Raw genomic sequence first — 26,187 nt, forward strand, 5'->3', positions numbered from 1 at the left:
CTCATCCTATCTGTGCCCTTAAGCAAGGCTCTATGACTTAGAATTTTCAGCTTTTACCTAAACTTTAATATTAAAATACTTAAAGGAAATTCTTCATGAAGGTCTCTGATACCCTCCTAACTCTGTCAAATGAAAGATATATAAATAAGGATTCTTTCTTTAAAAAAGTTCTTTTGGGACTCACTGATTTTATCTTTAAAATATACAAAATTCTATTTATATATTACATGATATTATTTCCCTTAAAAAATTTTATTTATTTGGTTGCACCGGGTCTTAGTTGCAGCAGACACGCTCCTTAGTTGAGGCTCGCCAGCTCCTTAGTTGCAGCAGGTGGGCTCCTTAGTTGTGGCATGCGAGCTCTTAGTTGCGACATGCATGTGGGATCTAGTTCCCTGACCAGGGATCGAACCCGGGCCCCCTGCATTCGGAGCGTGGAGTCCCAACCACTCTGCCACCAGGGAAGTCCCATATTTCCCATTTTTTAACTTAAATATTTAATATATAAAGTAATACAATAATATATACCAGGGGTCTGCAAACTACAAACTTCAGGCCAAACATGGCCCAGCACCTTGTTTTTGGTGGCCTGTGAGCTATGAATTATTTTTACATTTATAAAAAATTATTAAAAGAAGAAAAGGAAAAAGAAAGAGGAAGAGGGAACGACAGGTTTAGAGAGAGGAGGAAAAGGAGAAAATGTGACAGAGACTGTACGAAGTCCGCAAAAGCCTAACATGTTTACTATCTGGTTCTTTACTAGAAAAAGTCTGACTAGTGATATATACTATTAAAATATTTATATATTATTATACATGTTTTATGTTGTTATAGATAACTTCCATTGTATATAAACATTTTCTGGGTTTTAAATTTGTGTATATAGTTGACCCTTGAACAACACAGGGATTAGGGGTGCTAACCCTCCACACGGTCAAAAATCTTAGTAATAACTTACTGCCAGCCTTATTATTGAAAAAAACCTGTGTACAAGTGGACCAGCACAGTTCAAACCCATGCTGCTCAAAGGTCAACAATTTTTAAATTTACTCATATTTTTCATGTACATATCTGGGATATAAACCCAAGATTAACACATATCCTCAAATTTGGTTTTAACATATACAGTATAAAAATGCTGGTGCTTCATCTTAAAAATGAATGTGAAGTTAAAAAGTCTGATTTTAAAAATAAGATATGTTCCTTTGGAAAGCACAGAAAACAGAGAAGAGCCTAGAAGGGGAAAAAAAAATTAAAACTAACTTGAATTCTCCCACCCAGAACTAACAATTTAAAGCAGTTCCACTCCACGTTTATGTATACTCTCCTATCCCACCTTTCCTTAACCTAAAAGACAATCCTGAGAATTTTCTTACGTCATTATTCTTTAAAAACATGTTTCTAATTGCAGCAAAGTACTGTTGAGCGTTTAGATAGTTCTCATTTTCACTATTATAGAGAGTGCTACACTGAGCACACTTAGAGTTTGCAGAATCGTTTGTATAATTTCTGTATGATAAATTCTTAAAAGTGGATTAATGCAGGGGTCCTCAACCCCCAGGCCACACAGCAGGAGGTGAGTGGCAGGTGAGCAAGTGAGGCTTCATCTGTATTTACAGCCACTCCCCATTGCTTGCATTGCCACCTGAGCTCTGCCTCCTGTCAGATCAGCAGCGGCATTAGATTCTCACAGGAGCATGAACCCTACTGCGAACTGCGTATGTGAGGGATCTAGGTTGCGCGCTCCTTGTGAGAATCTAATGCCTGATGATCTGAGGTGGAGCTGAGGTGGTGATGCTAGCGCTGGGGAGCGGCTGCAAATACAGATTATCATTAGCAGAGAGGTCTGACTGCACAGAGACCATAATAAGTCAACTGCTTGCAGACTCACATCAAAACCCTATCGGTGAGTGGCACGTGAAAACGAGCTCAGGGCTCCCACTGATTCTGCATTACGGTGAACTGTATAATTATTTCATTATATATTACAATGTAATAATAATAGAAATTAAGTGCACAATAAATGTAATGGGCTTGAATCATCCTGAAACCATTCCCCCCTCCCCTCTGGTCCGTGGAAAAACTGTCTTCCATGAAACCCGCCCCTGGTGCTAAAAAGGTTGGGGAGCGCTGGATTAATGAATACAAGAATAAACTGAAGAGGGCTTCCCTGGTGGCGGAGTGGTTGAGAGTCCACCTGCCGATGCAGGAGACACAGGTTCGAGCCCCGGCCTGGGAAGATCCCACATGCCGTGGAGCGGCTGGGCCCGTGAGCCATGGCCGCTGAGCCTGCGCGTCCGGAGCCTGTGCTCCACAACGGGAGAGGCCACAACAGTGAGAGGCCCGTGTACCGCAAAAAAAAAAAAAAAAAAAAAAAGAATAAACTGAAGGACTCTAGAATTAGGTCCTCACAGTTTAGAACAGCTTCACTAACACCCATCCATCACCTTTTCATACAGATATGGTTGATCCATGATCCTTTCACAATCATTAAGGACAGTAAAAGAATAGTGAAAATATACATTTTACTTTAGCCTTTGTGGGATTATAAAAGACCTTGAAGAAGAGTTACCCTATGTTTGCTAAATCTACTTTCAATAATGTCTTAGGCATATGTATTTCTATATTTTTTTCAAAGAAAGCATACTATACTGCCCAAGTACCTGTTACTAGTATAAGTGTGTTTCTAGCACTCAAGACTGTCTGATAGCACCCTATCAAAACAAAAAACAAACTACAAAACACCATCGAAACAATGGTAGTGTCTCATTCTTGAAGCTGCCTTACCAGCCTTGGCTTTTGTTTGCTCCTTCCCCAAATGCCTGGACATGCCCCTTTCCGCAAACCAAGTGCCGTATTTCAGACTTAACATATACATGTATATAAAAGTTGGTTATTGGGGCTTCCCTGGTGGCGCAGTGGTTGAGAGTCCACCTGCCGATGCAGGGGATGCGGGTTCATGCCCTGGTCCGGGAAGATCCCACATGCCGTGGAGCGGCTGGGCCCGTGAGCCATGGCCGCTGAGCCTGCGCGTCTGGAGCCTGTGCTCCGCAACGGGAGAGGCCACAACAGTGAGAGGCCCGCGTACCGCAAAAAAAAAAAAAAAAAAAAAAAGTTGGTTATTATTAGATACTCTAGAATGACTCTACTTATGAGAAGGAAAGAGAGCCATTTGAGCATGACTTCTGGAATAAAACTTAAAGTTTTATATATAACCCTCAGGGTAGAGCATGCAGCTTCCTACCTAACAAAATTACCTACTTTTGGTAACTAAAACTTTCTCCAGAGCCAAATTTATAAAAATTCTGCTTTATATTATTATACATTATTATCTAATGCACCTCACCAGAGCTGGCAGTGGGTCTAAATGCCCATGCCCAAGTTTTGGCAAGGAGATTCAAATGTTATATACTCAACACTGAGAGACAAAAATCAACATTCACCCAGCCTCCAGAAGAACACCCTGCCCATGTACAATGCTCCTCCATACATTATCTTCTTTACTCCTCAAAGAAGTCACTTAAAGACAATCTCCCACTTTACAAAAAAAGAAAATAACAGTCAGGCTAGTGAAAAAACTGGCTCAAGAGTAAACAGACTACAGCCCAGGTGGCTCTCAAATCTGGACATCTTATAACAACCCACCATTCTCTAATAGCCAGGGTGAAACAGGATTAATGAGCATCAAACTTATAAGAAACTATGAAGTGAAGTCTTGCTCTTTAAAATTTCTCTCACCATCTTTAACACTTAATAGGGCTGAAAATGTTTTCTCTCAGAAAAGTTGTTTGAGGAATAGGCATCCTGGATGTTAACAGTCAATTGTGTACTTTTACCTTGGTCCTGCCACTTATTAACTGTATGATCTTGGGTGACTTTTTTAAGCTTTAGTTTTCTGATCTGTACACATGGGTTTCTACCTGCACTTTATACAGTTATTTAAGGTTACATAAGATCATGTATGAAAATGCTCTAGCACAAATAACACTCAAAAAATATTTACTGAATGAATTAATGAGTGGTTAGAAAGAGAATATACTGTTTATGTGCAAAATAATAAAAACATTCACCTGTGGCAAATATCTATTTGCAGATTTGTCTAAAACTAAGTGGTCACCACTGTATACAGAATATAACTAAACATGACTCTTCTCCTAACAAATTCTTCCTTTGGATTTCATCTCCAACACAGACTATTTTCACTTATTGATTATAAACACCTGGTAAACCATGTAATAAACCCTAAAGCAAAAATCAAATATAGCTTTCGAATAACTTGTTGCTACAAATGCATTTATGTTAAGTATTATGGAATACAGCATGAGCTGCTTCTTGACCTTCAAATATATTAATAGGAATTTGCTAATACCCATTATTTTACAACTTAATTTTCTAACCTATAAAACATTTGACATTTATACAGAAGGCAGCAAGGAAATGCTAAATACAATGCTTTTAGAGTTGGCATTGATTACTTTAAAAACTTACTGAAAAATGCTGAAGTAAGTCATCTTTCTCCTCCTCAATGAATCCCCCAACTGTTAGTGCTTTAGGCCGGTGGTCCACCACCATGTGATTTAGTGAACCCCTTCCTCTTCCTCCACGGCCTCGGCCTCTTCCTCGACCTTGAGAGGACATGGTCTTTCCTCGACCCACAGGTAAAATACCTAATCGTGCAGCCTGAATAACAACAAAAAGCAGAATATAACACATTATCAGACTAAATCTAGGAAAACTATTTTTTGAGATGTTAAATGTAGTGGGTAACTCCTCTTAAGTCTCACCTCAACCTGTAACTGACTGAGTTTTTTCCGTAACTCTGTTGTGTCTTCTCCTGAGGATAGCCTCTTGTGAAGGTCCAGTTCGGTATCTAATAGTTCTTTTTGGGCCTTTGGAAAAATTAAGAGTAAAAATGTATTTTTTAGACAACCTACAAAATCTTGTTCACAATATTACACTTACAGAATGACACACATCTCTTCTGGGTAAATGTGAGAGTACGCAATAAACATGGGTGTTTTAAGGAAAGTAACTTTACAGATATAATACTGAAAACATGTAGAGAGTATAATGTTATCAGTAGTAACAATAAACAGTATTACTGCTTAATAAGCAAGCAGTATTACAAATGCTTAATTAAGATGGCCTAAAAATCAGACCTTGGAAACAGTCATCTGAGATGAGGGAGCTGAGAACATAATAAAGCATCATAAGTGAAACATAATAGGGCAAAATAAATTACACAATAAAAATTCACTAATAGTACAAACATAACAGTTACATAATTGCTTTCAGATCTGAACCCTACAACTATTGCCACTTTTTTTTTTTTTTTTTGGTAAGAAACAAATTATCAGCCTTTAGCTGGTGTGACTATGAGAGATTTTCTTTCCCCCATATTCTCTTAAATTTCTTTCTATAATTAAATGCTCTTTTTATAATTGGGGGAAATTTCAATTAAAATAACATTTTTATTATATTTTTAAAAAGCAATCATTTTTTCTTTTTTTAGATCATAAATTAATATTTTTCAAAAATTTTTTATTGGAGTATAGTTGATTTACAATGTTGTGTAAAAGCAATCTTAATGAAACACTTTACATTCCTTTTATAACAGAGAAACACAATTTCAAATGTAATATAATACTGTACATAAAAATTTGCATTCTCTCTCTCCAAATATATCTGACAAATTTATTCCCAGTTCTCAAAGGGCTGCAAATTTATCTAAAATCCCACTACAGAGCTGTAGAATAATGATGGAACCATGGTGTAAAAGCAAGTATTCTTCTACGGTAAGGAAGCAAATAGAAATGAACAAAATTAGGCTTAAATGTATCTAGAACTTTTGATTATTCTTTTCAGTAGAAAGCCATATTTTTTCCCATACTAAAGTCAATGATATCTTTTCAATATTAAAAGGGATGGCTGCATTACAACATTATTAAAAAATTAGGGAAAAAGCTGCTGAAATAGGAAATGTCTCTTTCTTTGCCATCACTCTAAGCAGTTACATCGTCAGCATGGAGAACAAAAAAATTCAGTTAAAAAACATCTTTGTTCAAACCGGGTATTATCACTTCTTTCAGGGAGTGTACAGCATCTACAGAAACATTAAAAAAAAAAAAAAAGATACTTATAATTGTCTCACACTAGACTATTAGCTACCTAAGGGTTCCACTGCACTTTTAAAGTGCCAAGCACACCACAGATGTTCAATAACCCTATGCTGAATGAAAAATGCAAATAGGTACCTCTGTTTTTGTCTTTACTTTAGATGGTGTGGAGACTGCAGAAGATGTTTTTAACTCATCTTTCAATTGTGAGATCTTTTCTCCAAGCTCTTTTAAAGTCTTCATTATATTTGCTCTCTCTTCTGGTTTCATGTTTTTGTTTTTTTCTAGCTTGGATATTAACATCTATAAAATAAATAGCAAAAAGTAAAGCTATACTTAGTAAATTTTAGTATAAGTAACCTTTAAAACTTTATTGGGGATATCTTTGTAAAATCCATTCCATACATCAATTCCAGCATGCAAATAATGAACATTTATCTTACCTTTTGGCATTCTATTTGTTTTTCTAACATTTCTTGCCTCTTTTTCCTCATATCTTGTTGTAGCTTCATTGCTTCCTGTATGAACAGGTAAAGAAAAACTCAGTAATGAATAACTAAGTTTGCCCATGATACATATGGCTACTACAGTCTCAACTCATTTCTTCTGAGTCATCCCTTATACGAGACAGATTTTCCTCCTAATCAACAAATAGCTGAAGCCAGAGATGAAACCTTTAAACCTATTTTCCCTAACACTTCCAATATAAAAGAGTTTATGTTTGTAACTGTACTTGAATATTTAAAATACTGAACACTAATTAGCTGTATCTATGAGGTTTATTCACTTAAATGACCTGAATATATATGTAAAGAAAAACAAGAGCTGTTTTCACTTCCCCAGGTAATAAGCGAAATCCTTATTTTTTAAGTTTTAAGTCTAAAAATAAAGTCTAAAGTCTAAAAATGACATGCAGCTATAGGTTAGAAATGATAGCAAAATCTATGGATTTTTGCCTGGAAAACGTTGCCTCTAACCCCTCTGTTAATTAAATCTCCAATTATACTGAGATAATATATGTAAATAACTATTTTATTTGAAAAACTCTATGGGAGTTTAAATCTAAGATGATAATGAAACTCAGAACTGAGTCACATGAATAATAACTACATAATTGTTATACTTCACATGAAATATTATCTAACTTACGAAGCCAGAAAGGAATTAAAAGAGAAAATAATCAAATAAAAGTGTTTGTTTCTCTCCCTTGCGGGGGACGGGGGGGGGGGAAGATGACAGCTCAGTGTCTTTTACTTTTACATAGAAAAAAGTTCTTTCTTTGTGCTTGATGTAGCCACTGAAAGGCAACTGCAAAACATTTTTTCTGTTTGCTCATCTTTTTTTCAAGTGTACAATGCATCAAGCAGCAGCTAAATAAATGTTATAATGTAGTTCCATAACAACATGAACTGTTCAGAGGTGTTAATATAATCACTTAAGAATTCAACAGATCCCGGACTTCCCTGGTGGCGCAGTGGTTGAAAATCTGCCTGCCAATGCAGTGGACACGGGTTCGGGCCCTGGTCCGGGAAGATCCCACATGCTGTGGAGCAACTAAGCCCGTGCGCCACAACTACTGAGCCTGCGCTCTAGAGCCTGCGAGCCACAACTACTGAGCCTGCACTCTAGAGCCCGCGAGCCACAACTACTGATGCCTGCGTGCCACAACTACTGAAGCCCGTGTGCCTAGAGCCCGTGCTCCACAACAAGAGAAGCCACCGTGATGAGAAGCCCACGCACCGCAGCGAAGAGTAGCCCCTGCTCGCCGCAACTAGAGAAAACACACACACAACGAAGACCCAACGCAGCCAAAAATAAATAAATAAATAAATTTAATAATAATAAAAAAAGAATTCAATAGATCCTTTCCTCTTGAAGGAAAGAAGAATTGAGGCTGTTACCTGCTTCTTTTTAAGAACTTCTTGGACATCGTGAGACTTTGATCCTGAACAAAGTTTTGAAGCTGTCTTTAAGTTTGAGCTGTAGATCATTTTTGGATGGCCTGGAGCTGAAAATATCTATGAAACACAGATATAATTAAATTAAATCTTAGCAATACCTTAAAATCATTTTTTAAAAAGACTCCATATATTTTTTTACATTTAAAAACTTCATTTATAAAACAAGTTCTTTATACATAAACTCAATTGTCATTCAAATATAAAAAAAACTAATTTTAAGCAATAATGTTGTGTTTCTGAATACAATCACTTATCTTTCCTTTCTTTATATTTTTTTAATTGTGGGAAAAGAACAACAACTCCTGACATCTAGGAGCTAGACTGCCACTCACAGCTAGGCCTTAGTGTCCCCTTGTTAAACATAAACAATTTTCATAGAACATCAATCTCAGACAAGGTCACTCTTGTGCCCATGGTGGATCAAGGCAAAAACAAGATCACTCCATTATCACGACTGAACACACACACACACAAACCATGATACTATCCAAACCATAAAAATGGCTAAACATCTCTCTACCCTGGCTAATATGAGTGACTACAGCTTCTTTACCAATTACAGCTTTAGCGTAATTCTAGTCTTTCCTCCTTCTAGGTAAACATATTAGGAAATCTGATCATAGAATTACTCCTGTTTCCTTTAACCCTCCAAAAATCACCTAACACAGCCAATCCTAACATAAGTCCTTGCTAACACCCTCTAAATGAGATGTTCCATGGTTTCACTGTGTATACTCCCTCACTGAATAAGAGTTGTTTAACTACAGGTGTGTTCCTAGAGGTCTTTGTGGGGGTAATGTCATTAAGCTATTTTCCACAATGCCAAATAAGAATGCATGTTTCGGGCTTCCCTGGTGGTGCAGTAGTTGAGAGTCTGCCTGCCGATGCAGGGGACACGGGTTCGTGCCCTGGTCCGGGAAGATCCCACATGCCACGGAGCGGCTGGGCCCGTGAGCCATGGCTGCTAAGCCTGCGCGTCCAGAGCCTGTGCTCCGCAACGGGAGAGGCCACAACAGTGAGAGGCCCGCGTACCGCAAAAAAAAAAAAAAAAAAAAAAAAAAAAGAATGCATGTTTCTAATAATTGCAAACCCTCCTAAGAATTAAGGTACTTTGCAGTCATAATCTTAATATTACATTTAATCAAATGTTATATGAGTTTACAACCAAGCATAAGACAAGTAGTTAGCTCACAGATCTAACTTTGCAAGTAAAATGGTGACCATCTTTACTGTGCTTGTTTTGGTATTTAGATTCCTTTCTGAACAGATGACTCCAGTTAATCTTCCCCTCTTTAAGACATAGCAGAGCAATATGGTGTATTAACACCTCTCTGGTTCAAGTCTTCCCTAACATACTCCACTCTTTTATTTTTAAATTAACTTTGAATATATGATATAAGGGACACAGGATATAATACTAAGAAATTCATGGAAAATTCAATCACGCAATATATACAAATACAAAACTTATCTCAATCATACAATACTTAATTGTCCTAAAAATTAAGCTACTTTAAATACACAGGAAACTCTCTCAAGTACTGTAGGAACCTGCAGAGATGATGTTCGTGCTGTTATTACTATTTATCAAAATAAAAATGGCACTACCTACAAGTTACTGAGCACTTATTATGTGCGAATAAGCACTTCTCTTTTATGCTTTACCAACATGACATTTTTTAATCCCCATAGCAACTGAGTTTATTGAAAAGGAAACCAATGCTCGCCAGTTATTTAACACAGCTAGTAAGAGGCAGGTCAAGTCAGTCAGGGCTGTGTGACTTCAAAGTCTGAGATTGCTTTTGTTTTTCTATCTTTTAGTATCAAATTTTTGAAACAAACAAAAGTACAAAATTATATATAAAAAACTTGACGTATCCATCAGCAAGCAGAAACAATCATCAATTTACATTATTTTATGTAAAATCATTAATTAATTTACATTATTTTATATAAAATAACCTTGTTTTATTTAAACCCCCAACTACATCATCATAATACACATTATTTTATCTGTAAATAATTCAGTTGTATCTCTAAAAGATAAGGACTCCTTTCTTTTTTAAGTAAAACCACAATACCATTGTCACACTTAAAAGGTATAACAATTCTTTAATATCATTAAATAGTCACATTTCCAGATTCTATTATAATTTTCTAAACATTTTTTTCACAAATTTAATTAGGACCTACTAAGGTCCATATAAATGCAATTGGTTATATCTCTTTAAAGTCTCCTTTAATTCCGTTTCTCTCTCTGTATCTTTCTTTTCTTTGCAAATCACTTCTGGAAGAAACCAGGTCATTCATCCTGTAGTATTCACTGCAGGATTCTATGGTATCCTTTAACACGTCCCTCTGTCCTCTGAATTTCCTTTAGATTGGTGAGTAGTTCTAGAGCCTTTATGACATTTTTTCATTCTTTGATAGGATGCTAGTAATCTTTCACAAATTCCTCGCTTTCTGTTTGACAAAGTATTCTAGGCTCATCTGGAACACTGTCAGCCCCCCAGATCTAGGGACAGACATTTCTTCAAGGATCCCTGGTTCCTTTTGGAGCTGGGGGAAGGGGCATGTCAAGGTTCATTACCATCAGGCTGGGTCATTGTTTCTAGACCTTTTTGGTGGACAGAATTAAGAAATGTTTTGGAGGTTTTTAAAGTTGTCTAGTTTCTTCTATCCTTGCCGTAACCACCAAGATTTAAATTATATGGGTTACTTTCTTTTGTTTTTTTCTATCATAAGTACTTATATGTATTCATTGCCCCTACTTTCTTAAATAAACAGTGGCTGACTCTACATTTTTTGTCCCATTTTGCTTTTTTTACTTAATGTATCCTGATGATCACCTCATGGTATACATAAAGATATTCGTCATTCCTTTGCAAAGTTACACATATGCTATTGTATGCATGTACTACATTTTAAGTAACCAGTCCCCTAATGATGGACACTGAATTGTTTCCAGTCTTTAGCTACTGAAGAGAGTCTACATTCCCTAGCCTTGCTCATATGTCTTTCCATAGTCTGACTAGTATATCTTTGGCACAGGTTCTTAGAGGAGGATTATTGGTTTAGAGTAAATGCATACATAATTTTGCTAGATGCTGCCAAATTTCCTTTCACGGAGGCTGTACCATTTAGCATTACCGTCAGCATATAAATTTCAAGTCCTTGTGGACATTATCCTGGTTTATTACGTAATTTTAAAAACGGATCTAATTTTTTTTTTCTATCAGGCTATCTAGTTATCCCAATACCATTTACCAAAGAGTCCATACTTTCCCCGCTGAACTGAGATAATGTGTTAGCATATGATAAATTCCTATTTGCGAGTGAGTCTATAATCTCAGCCTTCAATTCTATTCCACTGGTCTGTCTCTTCATGTGCCAGTATCAAAGTGTTTGAGTTATACTGACTTCACAGTATTTTTTAATGTCTAGGAGGGCTAACCCCACCTATTCTTTTTCAGTTTTCCTAGCTCTCTTGGAAAAAAAAATCACCATTCTGGAGAGTCATCATATAGATATATTCCCAAAAGGAAGGAAAACTACTTAAAAACATATTTCAAAATCTGACTCTTGAATTGACTATGACTGAATCCCCTTCATGATGTTCTTAATTATATTAAAGAAACATTATAAAAGGAATGGATTAATAAAGACATCTATTAATAAATGGCTAAAAATTTCAAATTCCTATTTAGCTTTGAATAGGAAAAGAAAATTTAACTAGCAAATTTCTGGCTCAATCATGGAAATTAGGGAAGTTTACCGGCCACATTTAGGTTAGTTCTCACAATTATCTTGATTGAGGAAATAAGACATTATAAATCTGGGTGCTAATCAATTTGTTAATTTCTTTGTGTCACTGAAGAACTCTAAATATCTTTAAAGGTCCACAGAAATATATACCTGGCAATCATCTCCAGCACCACCTGACTGATTCAACAAGTGTGCTGCATCACTCTGGTTACCACTTGCATGTCCAAGACGATGTTTCACAGGAACTTTGTTAAGAACATATGCACCTGATGTCTGTGGTTTGCTCATCATCTGCATATACAAAATAAACATATTTATGGTGGAAGTTTTTTTAAATGCCTAGGAATGATACAAATTTAGGACAGTGATTACCCTGGGGAGGAAGATAAGGAAATGTGAAGGAAGGGTGCTTCAATTATCTGTAAGGTTTGATTTTTTTAAGTGAAGAGGTAGATATACAAATGACTGTTAGTATCCATACTTTTTTGGATGTTTGAAATTATGCATGCATATGTGTATATACTCATACAGAAAAAACTTTCTTATAATTTTCTTAATGTTCCCTTCAATATGTAATGCTTTTTAAGACTTAAAGGTTTTAATTGACAGTAGCTTAATAAGAATAACTGTGATATGGCCACCCTAAAAACATAACATAATCTTGGGCTGCATTAATAGAACAGGGTCTAATGGATCACAGAGGTGATTGTATCACTCTTTCATACACCATTCAGCCAACACCTGGGGGAACATTTACCTTTGGCCCTAACATGAAATGGGGCAGAGAAAAAAAAAATGCAGGCTTAACTGAAAATAAACACGATGATAAATGGAGTTAATACTATGTACTGTTAAAGAATACTTTTTTTTTTCAATCTGAATGCATTTAATCCAAACAAGAGAATGCCTAGAAGGAGATTAACATTATCATCAATATCTGAATGGTTCTAATGCATGGTGGTTTGTTCTTTCCTTCGTTCATCTATTCATTCAAATGTTTTGAGCACTGTATGCCAGGCCTTGTTTTAGGTACTAGGGATCAAATGAATACAACAGACAAAATCCCAGTCTCTTGGAGCTCCCATTTCACTTTTAAAGAGAACAGAACTTTTCTATATGAGAAAAAGTGGGACAAAAGGATCGCTATAAGAGTGACTGATTCTAACACAAAACAAAGAAGCTGTTCTAGATTCAAAGTTGTTTGGTTGTGGATGGCTATCATACTTTGGTGTTGAGAAGAATCACTAAAGGTATTTCTTAAACATGCAGATTTATGGGTCCCATATCTAGAGACTGACTCTGTAGATCTGAGAAGGTAAGACCCAGGAATGTGCAACCCAGATCAGTGATTCTGATGCAACACAGCACTTCTCAACCTTCAAGGTACATAAGAATCACCTGGAAAGCCTGTTAAAACGGATTACTGGGCCACACCCATAGTGATTCTAATTCAGTAAGTTGAGGTGAAGCCTAAGAAACTGCATGTCTAATAAGCTCCTAGGAGATTAGATGCTGCCGGTCTATAAATCAAACTGAATGGCTCTGATGTAGAAAACCCCAGGACCACAAATTGAGAAACAATGATCTAGAGGATGGGACTAAAGGACCTTTAATTCCTTGTGAACCAGTAGATTACCTTCTGAATACCCCCATGTACTGTTGAGGGAGGAGACGGGGCCACCAGCACTTGCTGCTGATGAAGGTGCTGTGGCAGGTGATGGTGCTGCTGTGACAGGTGACTAAGTGTTTGCTGCTGTTGCAGAAGCAGCTGTGTTGGCGACTGTAGTGCTGGCTGCTCATTATTTTCCCTGTGCCACAGGACTCGAATGAACCGGTTGTTTAGAACTGCTTCAGTGCTGGAAATGGCTTTTCTGGCCTCCTCATTGGTAAGATACTGGATGAGGGCTGCTTCTGGATCTCCCTTAAAAGCAACCTATAAGAAAAAACAACAGCAACAACACACATAAATTAATGATTGTAGTTAAGCAAATATTGATATATTATTGATAAAAAATTCAGAAGTAGAAAACAGCCTGCTGAAATCCATTGTGAATCCTATGTAAATAAAGTTAGCTATCCCTTAAAAGATAACATGTGTATTTTAACATTATATATGAAAGAATATTGGATTATTTAATAAATAATCCTAGTGATGTTACATAACCACTTGGGGAAAAGTTGTTAGATTCCTCCCTGGTATCTTACACATCCAAATAAACTCCAGAGAGAGAAAACATTTTACAAACAAACAAACAAAAAAAAAAACAGGGAAAAAAGGTGAATATCTGTATAATCTGAGGCTATGGAAAGCCTTTTTATGTACACCTATAAAGGTAGGACCCATAAAGACAAACAGCGAATTTGACCAAATAAAATTTTAAACCACTGTCAGTCCAAACCTGCCACAAACAAAATAAATGACAAAACGAAAAAGTAATTTTCATATATATGACAGGCAAAGGTTTGGAAAAGCATTATTATAAATGCCTTCATAAAAAAATGGGCAAAGAGGGCTTCCCTGGTGGCGCAGTGGTTGAGAGTCCACCTGCCGATGCAGGGGACACGGGTTCGTGCCCCGGTCCGGGAAGATCCCACATGCCGTGGAGCGGCTGGGCCCGTGAGCCATGGCTGCTGAGCCTGCGCGTCCGGAGCCTGTGCTCCGCAACGGGAGAGGCGACAACAGTGAGAGGCCCGCATACCGCAAAAAAAAAAAAGTGGGCAAAGACAGTGGACAGGTAAATCCAAAAGTACTGCAAATGGTCTATATAAGTTAGAGTCTACCTAGGAACAGAAACAAAGCAAATTAAAGCAAGTACAATTTTTCACTTATGAAACTGGTCTAAAAATTTTTACTGGATCCATATTAGAGTTTTGATGAGGTTCACACATTGCGTTAGGGAGCATCAACTGGCACAACCCTTTTGGAGAACAATTTGGCAGTTCAAATAAAAAGTTTTAAAATTCCCTTTAATTCAGCAATGCATCATAAAAAAATAAAAGGTTTATACAAAAGGAGGCTCACAATAGCATTGCTTTTATAAAAAATAATAAGAACAACATAAATCCCCCCAAATAGAGAATAGTGCTTATAGAAATTATGGCCTACTGCTATGGACTGAGTTATGTCCTCCCCAAATTCATATGTTGAAGCCCTAACCCCCAATGTGACTGTATTTGGAGACAGTTTTTAGGAGGTAAATAAGGTTAAATGAGATCAAAGGGGTGGGGCCCTAATCAGACAGGACTGGTGACCTTATAGGAAGAGCTCTCTCTCTGTCTCTTCCATTCCCTCTCCTTCCATCATGTGAGCACACAGCAAGAAGATGGCCGTCTCCAAGCAAGAGAGTCCTTACCAGGAACCAAATTGGCTAGTATTCTGATCTTGGATTCCCCGCAAATAAATTTTTGTTGTTTAAGCCACCCAGTCTATGGTATTTGTTATGGGAACCCAGGCAGACTCATATACTCATTTACATTAAAAGCGTCCTAATTTTTCTAAATGCCATAAAGAATAATGACCTAGGAAAAATTTAAGAGAAAAAAGGTAGTTAGAGACACATAAATCATATTTTGGTTTGATGGCAACACTGAGTGTCAGGGGTAACTGACTGAAATCCCAACTTAAACAGACCTTCTAGTACCCTCAATTACAGCATAACACCCAACCACAAATTGATAAATTCAAATATCTAACAAACACACAGCAAAATATAAAAGCTACAATTTATTTGATGTTAGATTATATGTTACAGTGCCTAAATTCTCAAGATTAGAACCATCCTTAACCAATTAATATTTCACAAAATAAAAGCCAGTCAGTGAACAAAATTACAATCTTAGAAGTTACCAAAAATCTCACCTACTTAGTTAGAACACTAAAGCAGGTAAAAAAGTCATCTCTCCAGAGGTACAACTATGAACAAAAATAAAATAACTGGCCCACTGTCTTTCAGGAAGAGGCTGCAGAAAAGAACCAAATGGGGGCTTCCCTGGTGGCGCAGTGGTTGAGAGTCCACCTGCCGATGCAGGGGACACGGGTTCGTGCCCCGGTCCGGGAGGATACCACATGCCGTGGAGCGGCTGGGACTGTGAGCCATGGCCACTGAGCCTGCGCGTCCGGAGCCTGTGCCCCGCAACAGGAGAGGCCACAGCAGTGAGAGGCCCGTGTACCGCCCAAAAAAAAAAAAAAAAAGAAAAGAAAAGAACCAAATGAATTCAGAGGACAAATTCAGCACAACAACTCCGTCATAAAGTTGGGCATACAGATACACAGTGGAATTTAAAACACATAGCAGACATGATCAGACTAATCACTGGCTTGTTTAAGCAAGGTAAGCTGATAGGAATATTTTTGAAGATACATTATATACATGGATTTTGTCACCAACATAGCCACACCTACCTGGATATTAACAATAGTTCCAAATTTGCTGAAGTGTTCATTGAGCTTGGTAATGTTGTTCAATTCCTGAGGGATTTTCTTGACCTCTAATTTGGTGTTTGTATACTGATTCTTTCTCAAAAATCCTGGTTTACTCTGATTGTTATTCCCTTGCCTGAAAGGAATATTAACAGATCTTGGTTAATTCTCCTACATTATGCCTAGGCAAGAGATAATCAGCAAAGAATGTAAGTTTATATTTATTCAAGTATCCTTTGTAAGCACTTAACATTCTTCAGAAATGACTAGGTAATTTTCACATTATCCTTATTACATGGGAACCAAACAGGTAGAGAGAAAGAAAGAAGATTGATGTCTCAATAATTCTAATACTGGGTTAGGCCTAGAAATTAGTACAAATTACTAATATCTATTATCAATATTCTGTTAACTTTTCAATATTTAAGACATACTAATGATGCCTCTGGGAAACTTAGCTTTGAGGCACATAGATTGAAAATTAATGATTAATGACAACTCTTAATTTTACAAATTTACTACTGCAAACAAAAAACCAGAAACATCAATTAGATGTTACTAATTAGCAAATTATCTTACTTTCCCAGCCAAGGTTTCTTTGTCAGTGGCCCTTCCAAACCACTCATAGCTCTTTTCCGGCTATCTGGTTCAAGAACTACTCTGGTTATGTTGCTATTCATTGAAACAGGAACTGGTGGTTCAGTCTGGATGACAATGTTAGCAGCTGTAGAAAACAAAAATTAACATTACTGACCATGCATTGTATTGGGGGAATTTCAAATGATTAAAATTATTTAGTCCAAAAGCTAAAAAAAAAAAACCTAAAAATCACTGTGAATAGCACCTGACTACTACCATTCCCTTTTCAGAAATGTTTAACAGCAAAAATAAATTATCAATTGCCTCCTTTTTCTCCTTTTTCAAAAATACAATATGCGCATTTAAAAAGTCCTAGCCAACTCTGATGTAATGACTGATTCAGGCAAGGATCATAAATGGAAGGAAAAAAAATCAGTGAAAGGGTGTTGTTGGAGAATAAAATATTTATCTGATGCCAAAGTACCACTCCACAAATTATTTACTTTACAGTGGAGAGTTCTAACAATTACGGCAAGTAATCAAACTTATTAGGCCACAAATGGAGTGAAATATTTGTCTCCTTACAGGATTCAACGAGAAGTTCACATGGATAGGATATTACTATGGAATTATGATTTTCTTTTATGTGTGGCAATGATATTGCGGGTATATAATACTGTGTCTTATTCTCAGATGTAAACTAAAGGATCTTAAAGTGTCACAATCTCCAAAATTGACTTTCAAGTGATTCAAGAAAACAATGTGAAGGGAGAGGGGAGGAAGGGGAGGAAGGCAGAGAGAAGAGTGCACACAAGTGAGCATTCATGGCCAAAGCTGACAAAATGTTAACTGGTGAATCTAAGTGAAAGTATTCAGGTGTTTATTGCACTTTTGATTTTTTTGTAGGTTTAAAATTATTCAAACCTAAACATTGAAAGGAAAATTCAAAGCCAATGTTATAAATTAACACGTTCCATTCACAACAGTTAAGACTAAAATACTGTAAGACGCTGACCTTACGATAGATTACGTGTCAGTGGAAAGAGGTGTGTTGAACAAAAAAGCAAATACCAACCCCAAACTGCACATGTTATATTCTGAGTATTCTCCATAACTTTAGCAACTCCACCAAAAGTAAAATCAGCAGCAAAGAATAATCACTGTGGGGCTGAAAATATGATCTTCCCACTAATTTCAGGTAATTTGCTAACAATATATGCATTACAGCACAGAAGGTAAGAGCATATTCTTTGGAATTAGATAAATCTGGGTTCAAATGCTAGTTCTGTCATGTATAGCAGGGGTCCCCAACCCCCGGGCCAAAGACCAGTAGCGGTCCACCCAGCAGGAGGTGAGTGGCGGGCTAGCGAGCTTCCCCATCGCTCGCGTTACCGCCTGAACTATCCCCACTACCACCCACTGCACCGTGCGTCTGTGGAAGAATTGTCTTCCATGAAAACTATCCCTGATGCCAAAAAGGCTGGAGACCGCTGATGTATAGAATAGAATAGAACAGAAAAGAATTAATAATGAGCAAGTTCTTTAACCTCTCTTCGCCTCAGTGTCTATCTATAAAAAAGAGAATAAAAATAATACCTCATTTAAGTTGTTGGTAAGAAATATTAGAGATAATAATATATTAAAAGGGATTTGGTTTAATCTTGACACAAAACTGTTAACTGGTAGTGGCAATAAAGTCACTATTGGCAGTAAAGAAGAGTTAATAAAATCAGGATAAGAAAGAAGGTAAGAACAGGAAAATGTCCACCATATAATTAAATCAGGAAAATATCCTCAGGATGGCACATGGCCAGTCATTCAAACTGAAATTAAATACTGGAAATCTAACTATAATAATAAGTAAGAAACTGGAATCTCATCAAACTCTCTAACCAAACTTTTTTTTGAGCAGAGGTGAAAGGATGGTATCAACCCATATTAAAGGCAATGCTTGCATTTAATCTTTTAAGATTTGTGGCTATGCTTTGTAAGGGTCCTAACATATGCTTATAATCATAAATAATAAAAATGGTCAAAGGATAATTTTATCATAGTGTTTAAAATTCTCAGTGTTACTAGTGTGAAGCACAGCTCTTAAAACACAAAGTAGGCCATTAAATGATTATTTCTTTGAGGGCGAGGGATCATGTCATCTTTCTGTATCTAACATCTAGCATAGTGCCTAAAACAGCCTAAAGTCCTACAAAAAGAGCAATTAATTAACACTAGTATTATTTTTTTTAAAAATAAATATAAGCAGAATATTTTTATTTTATTTATAGCTTTAAAGTAAAATTTGGAGATATTCAAAAACATTTGAGATCATTACACAGCACCCTTCAAAGAGAGACTGTTGAAAGTATTTTTAGACCTTAGTGAGGTCAGAAATGCTATGCCCAAATGACATTTAGCATGAGAAAAAGTTAAATGCATTCTTACCTCTTGGATTTGCATCCATATCTCCAGAGGTTAGGCCAATCAGGTTTGGGCGCTGTGTCTGTGTTCTTGAAAAAAACTGCCTATACTGAGATCTACCAGAACTGGTAATACTAGGAGCTTCTGGATTATAACCATCTGGTTCATAGGTATCTGAGGGAAAACAAAACAACAAAACATGTAACAAATAACAGTAGTTAAATAATTTCCTATATAAAATAACCACAAAAATGAATTTTCTTCAACAAATATATCAACCCATATATATTTCTCTCTTTGAATTATAGTATATAGATAAACCTATTGGAAGTCAAAGAAACAAAAATGTTCAGTCACAAAACACAGACATGCAAATCCGTTCTGAATTACTGATATATTTCTGGATTCATTTACCTAGCCATTTTTGTCCTCTATATTAATCACCTAATGCAAACTTAAATGCACATTTTTAAGAGAAATTTTCACATATGTGAACGCCATATACAAATGACAGGCTGAGTTTCCTCTGTTATCACGTCTCACCTAATTTCTTGGTATTCTTTTAATTGGGGGAAAAAAACCAATCTATTAATTTGGTTATCTGCTTTTCTTCTTTTTTTTTTTTGGCCGCGCTGCACAATATGTGGGATCCTGGTTCCCCAACCAGGGATCAAACCCACGCCCCCTGCATTGGAAGCACAGAGTCTTAACCACTGGACCACCGGGGAAGTGCCTGGTTATGTGCACTTTAAACTGGAGAGAAAGAGCCAATTTCATACGTAAAACATATCTCAAATGTTTTATTTCAAACAGCTAAATAAGATACATTTTATATTTATAAATGTAATCATTATTTTACTACCACCCGCTTCATCAGTGCCACTTGTATCATGTTCTCTGTGTTTTCTCTACAACTAAAAATTTAATTTTTTTTTTTTGGCCACACTGTGCGTGGCATGCAGGATCCTAGTTCCCCAACCAGTGATGGAACTCAGGCCCCCTGCAGTGGAAGCACGGAGTCTTAACCACTGGACTGTCAGGGAAGTCCCTAAAAATTTAATTTTTAAAATTCTTATGCTAAATAAATATCTTGTTAGCGTTTAAAAAAATTCTGAATGTGTTTATCTCCAAAATATCTTTTTCATCCTACATAAAATGAAAGGTTAACATGGAGTGAAGATGCTGATTCTCACAGTTGTGATTTATCAATATAAATCCTTGCATCTTTTTTTCTTAGTGGAAAAACTCCTTTGTTGCTCGTATTAGGTTTCAGCTACAAGATAAGGTACATTCAGATCTTTATTACTAGCCAATTAGTTCTATAATTCAGAGTATAAGATCAGCAAGTTATGATTTAAAAGTTTTCAGTTACCACTTAGTGCTCTTGACAGAAAAATCTACACTAAGGCTGCAGAAAGTTTTAAAGAAGTTACATAATCAAATAGCCTCGATCTGATAATTCCTGGGAATACACAGAACCCTAAGAAACTTGAAAGTCCTTTAGTTAATCATGATGAACTGAGATCTAAACGCAAAGTGAGAAATGTTAAAAACCTCATGAGACACGCTCAAAGCACTCCACAGATCTTCAAAATGTACATGTCAATAGGAGGGAAGAGTTTTCAAGAAATCACATTATACACAGTCATTCCATACAACAAGGGACAGATGGGAAAAAGACATTTTCATCCATGATCAGGAAGAAACCAGATGTTTTTGTTTTGTTTTAAAGAAAAATTAACCTAGTTTTCTTGTAACACGTAACTGATTAGAAACCATTCAAGTAGATACTCTCTTCCTATCTTCGGATTAGAAACTAGTTCAAGGAACTAGCATGACCTTAGTTACAGAGGCACAGAAAGTAAATACAAAGGACACCAGAGATGACAGACACACAGGAGACCTAATCATCTAGGAGCCACTAGGGACAAACCAAAGAAGCAGAGAAATAGAAAATAAAACTACCTAGGAGTTTTAATGGGCATCTGTGAGAACAGATCAGGATACCAGACCACCTCTTAGGTTGGCCAGTTTATGGTAGAAAAGATCAGAGGTGGATGGCCATCTGTAGCAAAGCTTACCTGGGACCAGAGGGGTGGGGCTGGAGACTGAGGTATGGTACCCAATGGAGGATCCCATGAGGTTTCGAGGTGGCACCAAACGAGCTGCCAACAGAGGAGGCGGTGTCCCCAACTGAAGTCGCTCAGATGCAGCAGCACCATGTTCACGAGAGTACATGGGCTGTCCTACAGAGGAAAGAATAGGAGGGCAGCTGGGATTGAGAGTCACAAGCTTCTTGTAAGCAATGATCTACTTCCTGAGACTTGAGCCAAGAACAGAGAAAGTATACCAATGGGAACTGTACTCAAGAAAGATGTTATTAAGATTCTTTCTAACTTAAGAAATAGACATGCAACTGGTTAGGATGCACTGAGGTACAAAGAGTAAGAATTAGATAGTGTGACTGAAAAACATCCATTTTTTATAATCTTAAATGGAATAATTATGTGCTGATTTACCCAAAACTGAACAATCAACCATATCAAGTTATTAGACTACGGAACCTTGAGCTATTATTCATGTAGAGTTTTGTATCCAATGAGACATGTGGTTATGAAAGCTGTCATACCCGTTTAAAAAAAATAAAAACACTCCTCCCCAAACTCATATAATTTCAGGTATGCACAAACTATACTCCCATATATGAGAGCAGAAAAAAGAAAAATAATAAAGGAACTTAAAAAAAAAAACCCACCACAAGCATACCCTCAGAGAATAAGAAATATTCAAAAGAAAAAATTAAACAAGACAGTGAAAATTTGTTATCCTATGAGCAGGTGGATAACAAACATAGAGAAAGAAAAAAAGGAAAAAAATCCCAGATGAACAGACTAGCCACTGTACACACGAAATTACTTCAGATATTAAGGACCAATTTTGGAAAGAAAGCAGATTTAGAATCTATATTTATAGATGCAAAATGTCAGAAACAATGAAGCCGAATTTTATAGAACAAGATTAAAAAAGACAAGGTATCAAGGAGCAAAACCCCCCTTTGGTTGGTTATTTAATAGTATCTTTTTCACTGATTACCTCGTATGAGACCTATTTTTAAGACTTACTCAATATTTTATATCTAAAGTCAGACAGACATTCACTATGTGACACAAAACAAAGTGAATTTAGAACTTTTTTTACACGTGATGAAATGTCCTTATAAAGTGAACAATCCAGAAGACTTTTAATACACCTTAATAAGACAAGTCACAAAGCACCACTTGATTTCACAGTAAATGTAGAGAAGAAATAGATGTGCTAAACTTTACTACCCTTCTCTTCCTATATACGGAGCAGAGGAGGTGACACATCATACTGTATAAGCAGACCACGTAACTGGGGGCTTAGCACCAATCCTTTCAAAACTGTAAAAAGGATCGATCATTACATTGCAAAAACAATTTAACATATCCTCAATGATCTGAAAATAGTTTTAAGCATGACCTACTGCAGAGAATTCCTTGCAGAATGCAGTAGTGAGCTAAAGAGAAAAATGGGAAGTACAATCTCAGTCCATATGACTAGTTTAAATTTATGATACAGCACTCAACGTACCATGTTTATTTAATTAATAACTGTCTCAAAGTAAATTAGAAACTAAAAGGCTACTTTGTACAATGTCTTTTTAAAACGAGTGACAAAGAACATGCATTCAGACACTTCAGAAAGATGGCTGTTTATTCAAATAAGGCCTGATTTTCTTTAACAACATCTATTCAGGTCTCTAAATAGTATTTCAAAAAGAAACAGTTCCTCAGATAAAAGGCTGATTCTAGGACTGGTTAGAAAACTTCTAAGATGACCCTGGTACACCTTAGTATACCCTGTCCCTCCAAAAGCAAGATGGCTACCAAACATTAGCATGTCAAAAACAAAACAAAGCAATCTGCAGAATCAACATGAAGAGGCTCCCCATGGTCAAAAACTAGACAATTTGAACATCAAAAAGGGCCATAATGGGGTGAAACATACCAAACGTTAGAAATCCATGAGTTCATAATGATACTTAAAAAAAATACAGTGGTCCCTTTGGAAGATATTAGGAAACAAACTCATTTTCTGAAAAGTGATAAATGAAAGGACACAAGCATTTATCCTGTCTTTCCTGTAAAAAGTAAATTTCAGGTTAAAGAAATGGTTAACTCCCAAGTTTTACTTTGTAGAATGCCAGCCAATAAATGTAGAAGAAATAACAGAATTATAGTATCACACTTTTGTAACCCCAAATGAAACAAGAGATCTAGGCAGGGATCACAAATAACCACGTGCAACTTTTTAAATGGATGCATCAGGATGAAAACACCTGTACACAGTGATCAATATTCGTAACACAGAAAGGAGACAACTTGGTATTATGTACATCATGATATACTGCAGTAGGAAGTACAAAACCCCATCAATAAAATATTCATGCAAAAATAAGGGGGGGGAGCAAATGTGACCCTAATTAAGTCTCTAGATCTAAACCTCTAATTTACAGGAAATACAGAGGATAGAGGAATGTGTTAAATAACACCAGGGGATGCAATGTGCCAAGTCCAGATTGTGGAAAAATTCTTCAGGACAAATGATCTGTTCCTTCAACAAATAAACGTCAAGGAGAAAAAAAAGAGGTAGGAGAAATTGTTATAGATTTAAAGACTTAAAAAAAATAAAATAAAATAAAAAATAAAGACTTAAAAACATATTAACTGAATGTAATATGTAACCTTATTTGGATCCAGCTTCAAATGAACCAGCTATAAAGGAACATCTATGATACAACTGGGAATAATGAACACTGGTTGGATATTTGACAATAATACCTGTTATAAATATCTTGGGATTGTGATAAAGTATAGTAATTGTATGCATGTGTTTATCCCTTATCTTTTAGAGATATATAATGAAGATTTTACAGATTAAATGTTATGTTTGAGACTTGTTCTAAAATAATCAAGTCAGGAGTGAGTTATAGATAAAGAAAGATTAACCGTATGTTGATACATACTTCAACCGTATGTTGAAGCCACTAAATGAGTAATGACAATTAAATACACTATTTGCTCTCCTCTTGTATTTGAAATTTCCATAATCAAAAGTTTTTAAAAATCAAATTGGTTACAATAATGGTGAAGATAAGCCAGTCACAATTTAGCTTCATTCAATTTAGTTTTTTAAAAATTTTTATTGAAATATATTTGATTTACAATGTTGTGCTAATTTCAGATGTACAGCAAGTGATTCAGTTAAATATATATGTATGTATATATATACTTTTTTAGATTCTTTTCCATATAGGTTATTACAAGATATTGAGTATAGTTCCCAGATTCATTCAATTTAGTTTTGATCAGTGTAGAGTGACTAAATAATTCCAGACTGCAAACATCCTAAGTTCATACTCCTATCTTGAGTCATTCATCTATCTTACATGCCTGACAGCAACATTTTCACATTCCTAATGTTAACCCTAGTCAGTTGAAGACAGTCTATTCAAAGTAAAATTTTAGCTACTCTTTGTAATTTTCCTGATTTTGTCTTTAAGAGTATTCACAAGAAAAAAAAATCCTGTTTTAAAAAAAATAAATTTATTTATTTTTGGCTGTGTTGGGTCTTCGTTGTTGCTCGCGGGCTTTCTCTAGCTGCGGCGAGCGGGGGCTGCTCTTCGTTGTAGTGTGCAGGCTTCTCATTGTGGTGGCTTCTCTTGTTACGGAGCACAGGTTCTAGGCGCGCAGGCTTCAGTAGTTGTGGCACGCGGGCTCAGTAGTTGTGGCACACGGGCTGAGCTGCTCCGTGCCATGTGGGATCTTCCTGGCCCAGAGATCGAACCCGTGCCCAGCACTGCAGGTGATTCTTAACCACTGCACCACCAGGGAAGTCCCCCTGAGTTTTAAACTAAAAGCTTAATCAGAAAAAATAAAAAAGCTATACCTTCCAATTATTGGCCATGTTTATCATGTGTCTTCTCTATTAGAAAACAAGGTCCCTGGCACACTTTCTAAAGGTCAAGGCCTAAAACGGTGCTTGGCACATATTAGGACTCAATACTTAAAGAAGGGATGAAAGTTTATTTACTAAAAGTATCCCAATGACAATTAAGTATTTCTTTGGATGGATACCTTTATTTGATATTCATTAGACATTATTTGAAATGGGCAATATGACAACTAATGCAACACAAATCCAAGTAACACACAAGGGGAGAGAAACTCTAGACAATATACGACGACTCTACTAGAGAATGACTTTCCTAGACATCAAAATCCATGACTGTGTACAGAAAAATGTTATATATTCCAAAGAATTAAATGAGGAATCTCCTGTTTAAGAATATAATGTTTTAGGGCTTCCCTGGTGGCGCAGTGGTTGAGAGTCCGCCTGCCGATGCAGGGGACACGGGTTTGTGCCCCGGTCCAGGAGGATCCCGCATGCCGTGGAACGGCTGGGCCCGTGAGCCGTGGCCACTGGGCCGGCGCATCCGGAGCCTGTGCTCCGCAACGGGAGAGGCCCGCGTATCGCAAAAAAAAAAAAAAAAAAGAATATAATGTTTTCATAATTTGACATAATTAATAACAGGAAATGTATTTTCCAAAAGATAAAATTATTTTATGTAAATTCACTTGAAGACTGACAACTGCCTTCAACCTAAGAATCAGTCTCTAAAATCTAGGATGTTATATTTTACTATCACTCTTTCACATACCCAGTACAACGAGATAAGCAGTTACACAATATTTCTACTACTACTTCTTCAAAGAAGCAGAATAAACAGGTCAAATTTAAGGCAGAAAAGGGAGTATACTTTAAAATGGTCCTGTCCTGTGCAGGGGGCAGGGGGAACCCACAAAACCCAAAACCCCAAAACTATACACTGAATTGGTGACTTCAAATT

General features: G+C 36.5%; 1 protein-coding gene across 4 annotated transcripts in view; it reads right to left on the reverse strand.

Annotated features, from left to right (window-relative positions):
* LOC309803971 (RNA-binding protein 27) overlaps positions 1-26,187 on the reverse strand; it is a 69,901-nt gene that overhangs the window by 10,660 nt on the left and 33,054 nt on the right. For 2 of the 4 annotated variants that reach the window (XM_082620908.1, XM_082620907.1), the window contains exons 9-19: positions 21,338-21,502; positions 19,281-19,430; positions 16,842-16,986; positions 16,245-16,398; positions 13,479-13,775; positions 11,993-12,133; positions 8,018-8,134; positions 6,560-6,634; positions 6,255-6,419; positions 4,785-4,889; positions 4,489-4,680 (exon numbers count right to left, since the gene is read on the reverse strand). In XM_082620908.1, the coding sequence (XP_082477034.1) occupies positions 4,489-4,680; positions 4,785-4,889; positions 6,255-6,419; positions 6,560-6,634; positions 8,018-8,134; positions 11,993-12,133; positions 13,479-13,775; positions 16,245-16,398; positions 16,842-16,986; positions 19,281-19,430; positions 21,338-21,502 (1,706 nt within the window). The remainder of the gene's footprint in view (positions 1-4,488; positions 4,681-4,784; positions 4,890-6,254; positions 6,420-6,559; positions 6,635-8,017; positions 8,135-11,992; positions 12,134-13,478; positions 13,776-16,244; positions 16,399-16,841; positions 16,987-19,280; positions 19,431-21,337; positions 21,503-26,187) is intronic. The other 2 variants (XM_082620910.1, XM_082620909.1) reach the window with 1 other exon arrangement.

The sequence above is a fragment of the Mesoplodon mirus genome, assembly GCF_964341445.2.
Source record: "Mesoplodon mirus genome assembly, chromosome: 5".
NCBI lineage: Eukaryota > Metazoa > Chordata > Mammalia > Artiodactyla > Ziphiidae > Mesoplodon > Mesoplodon mirus.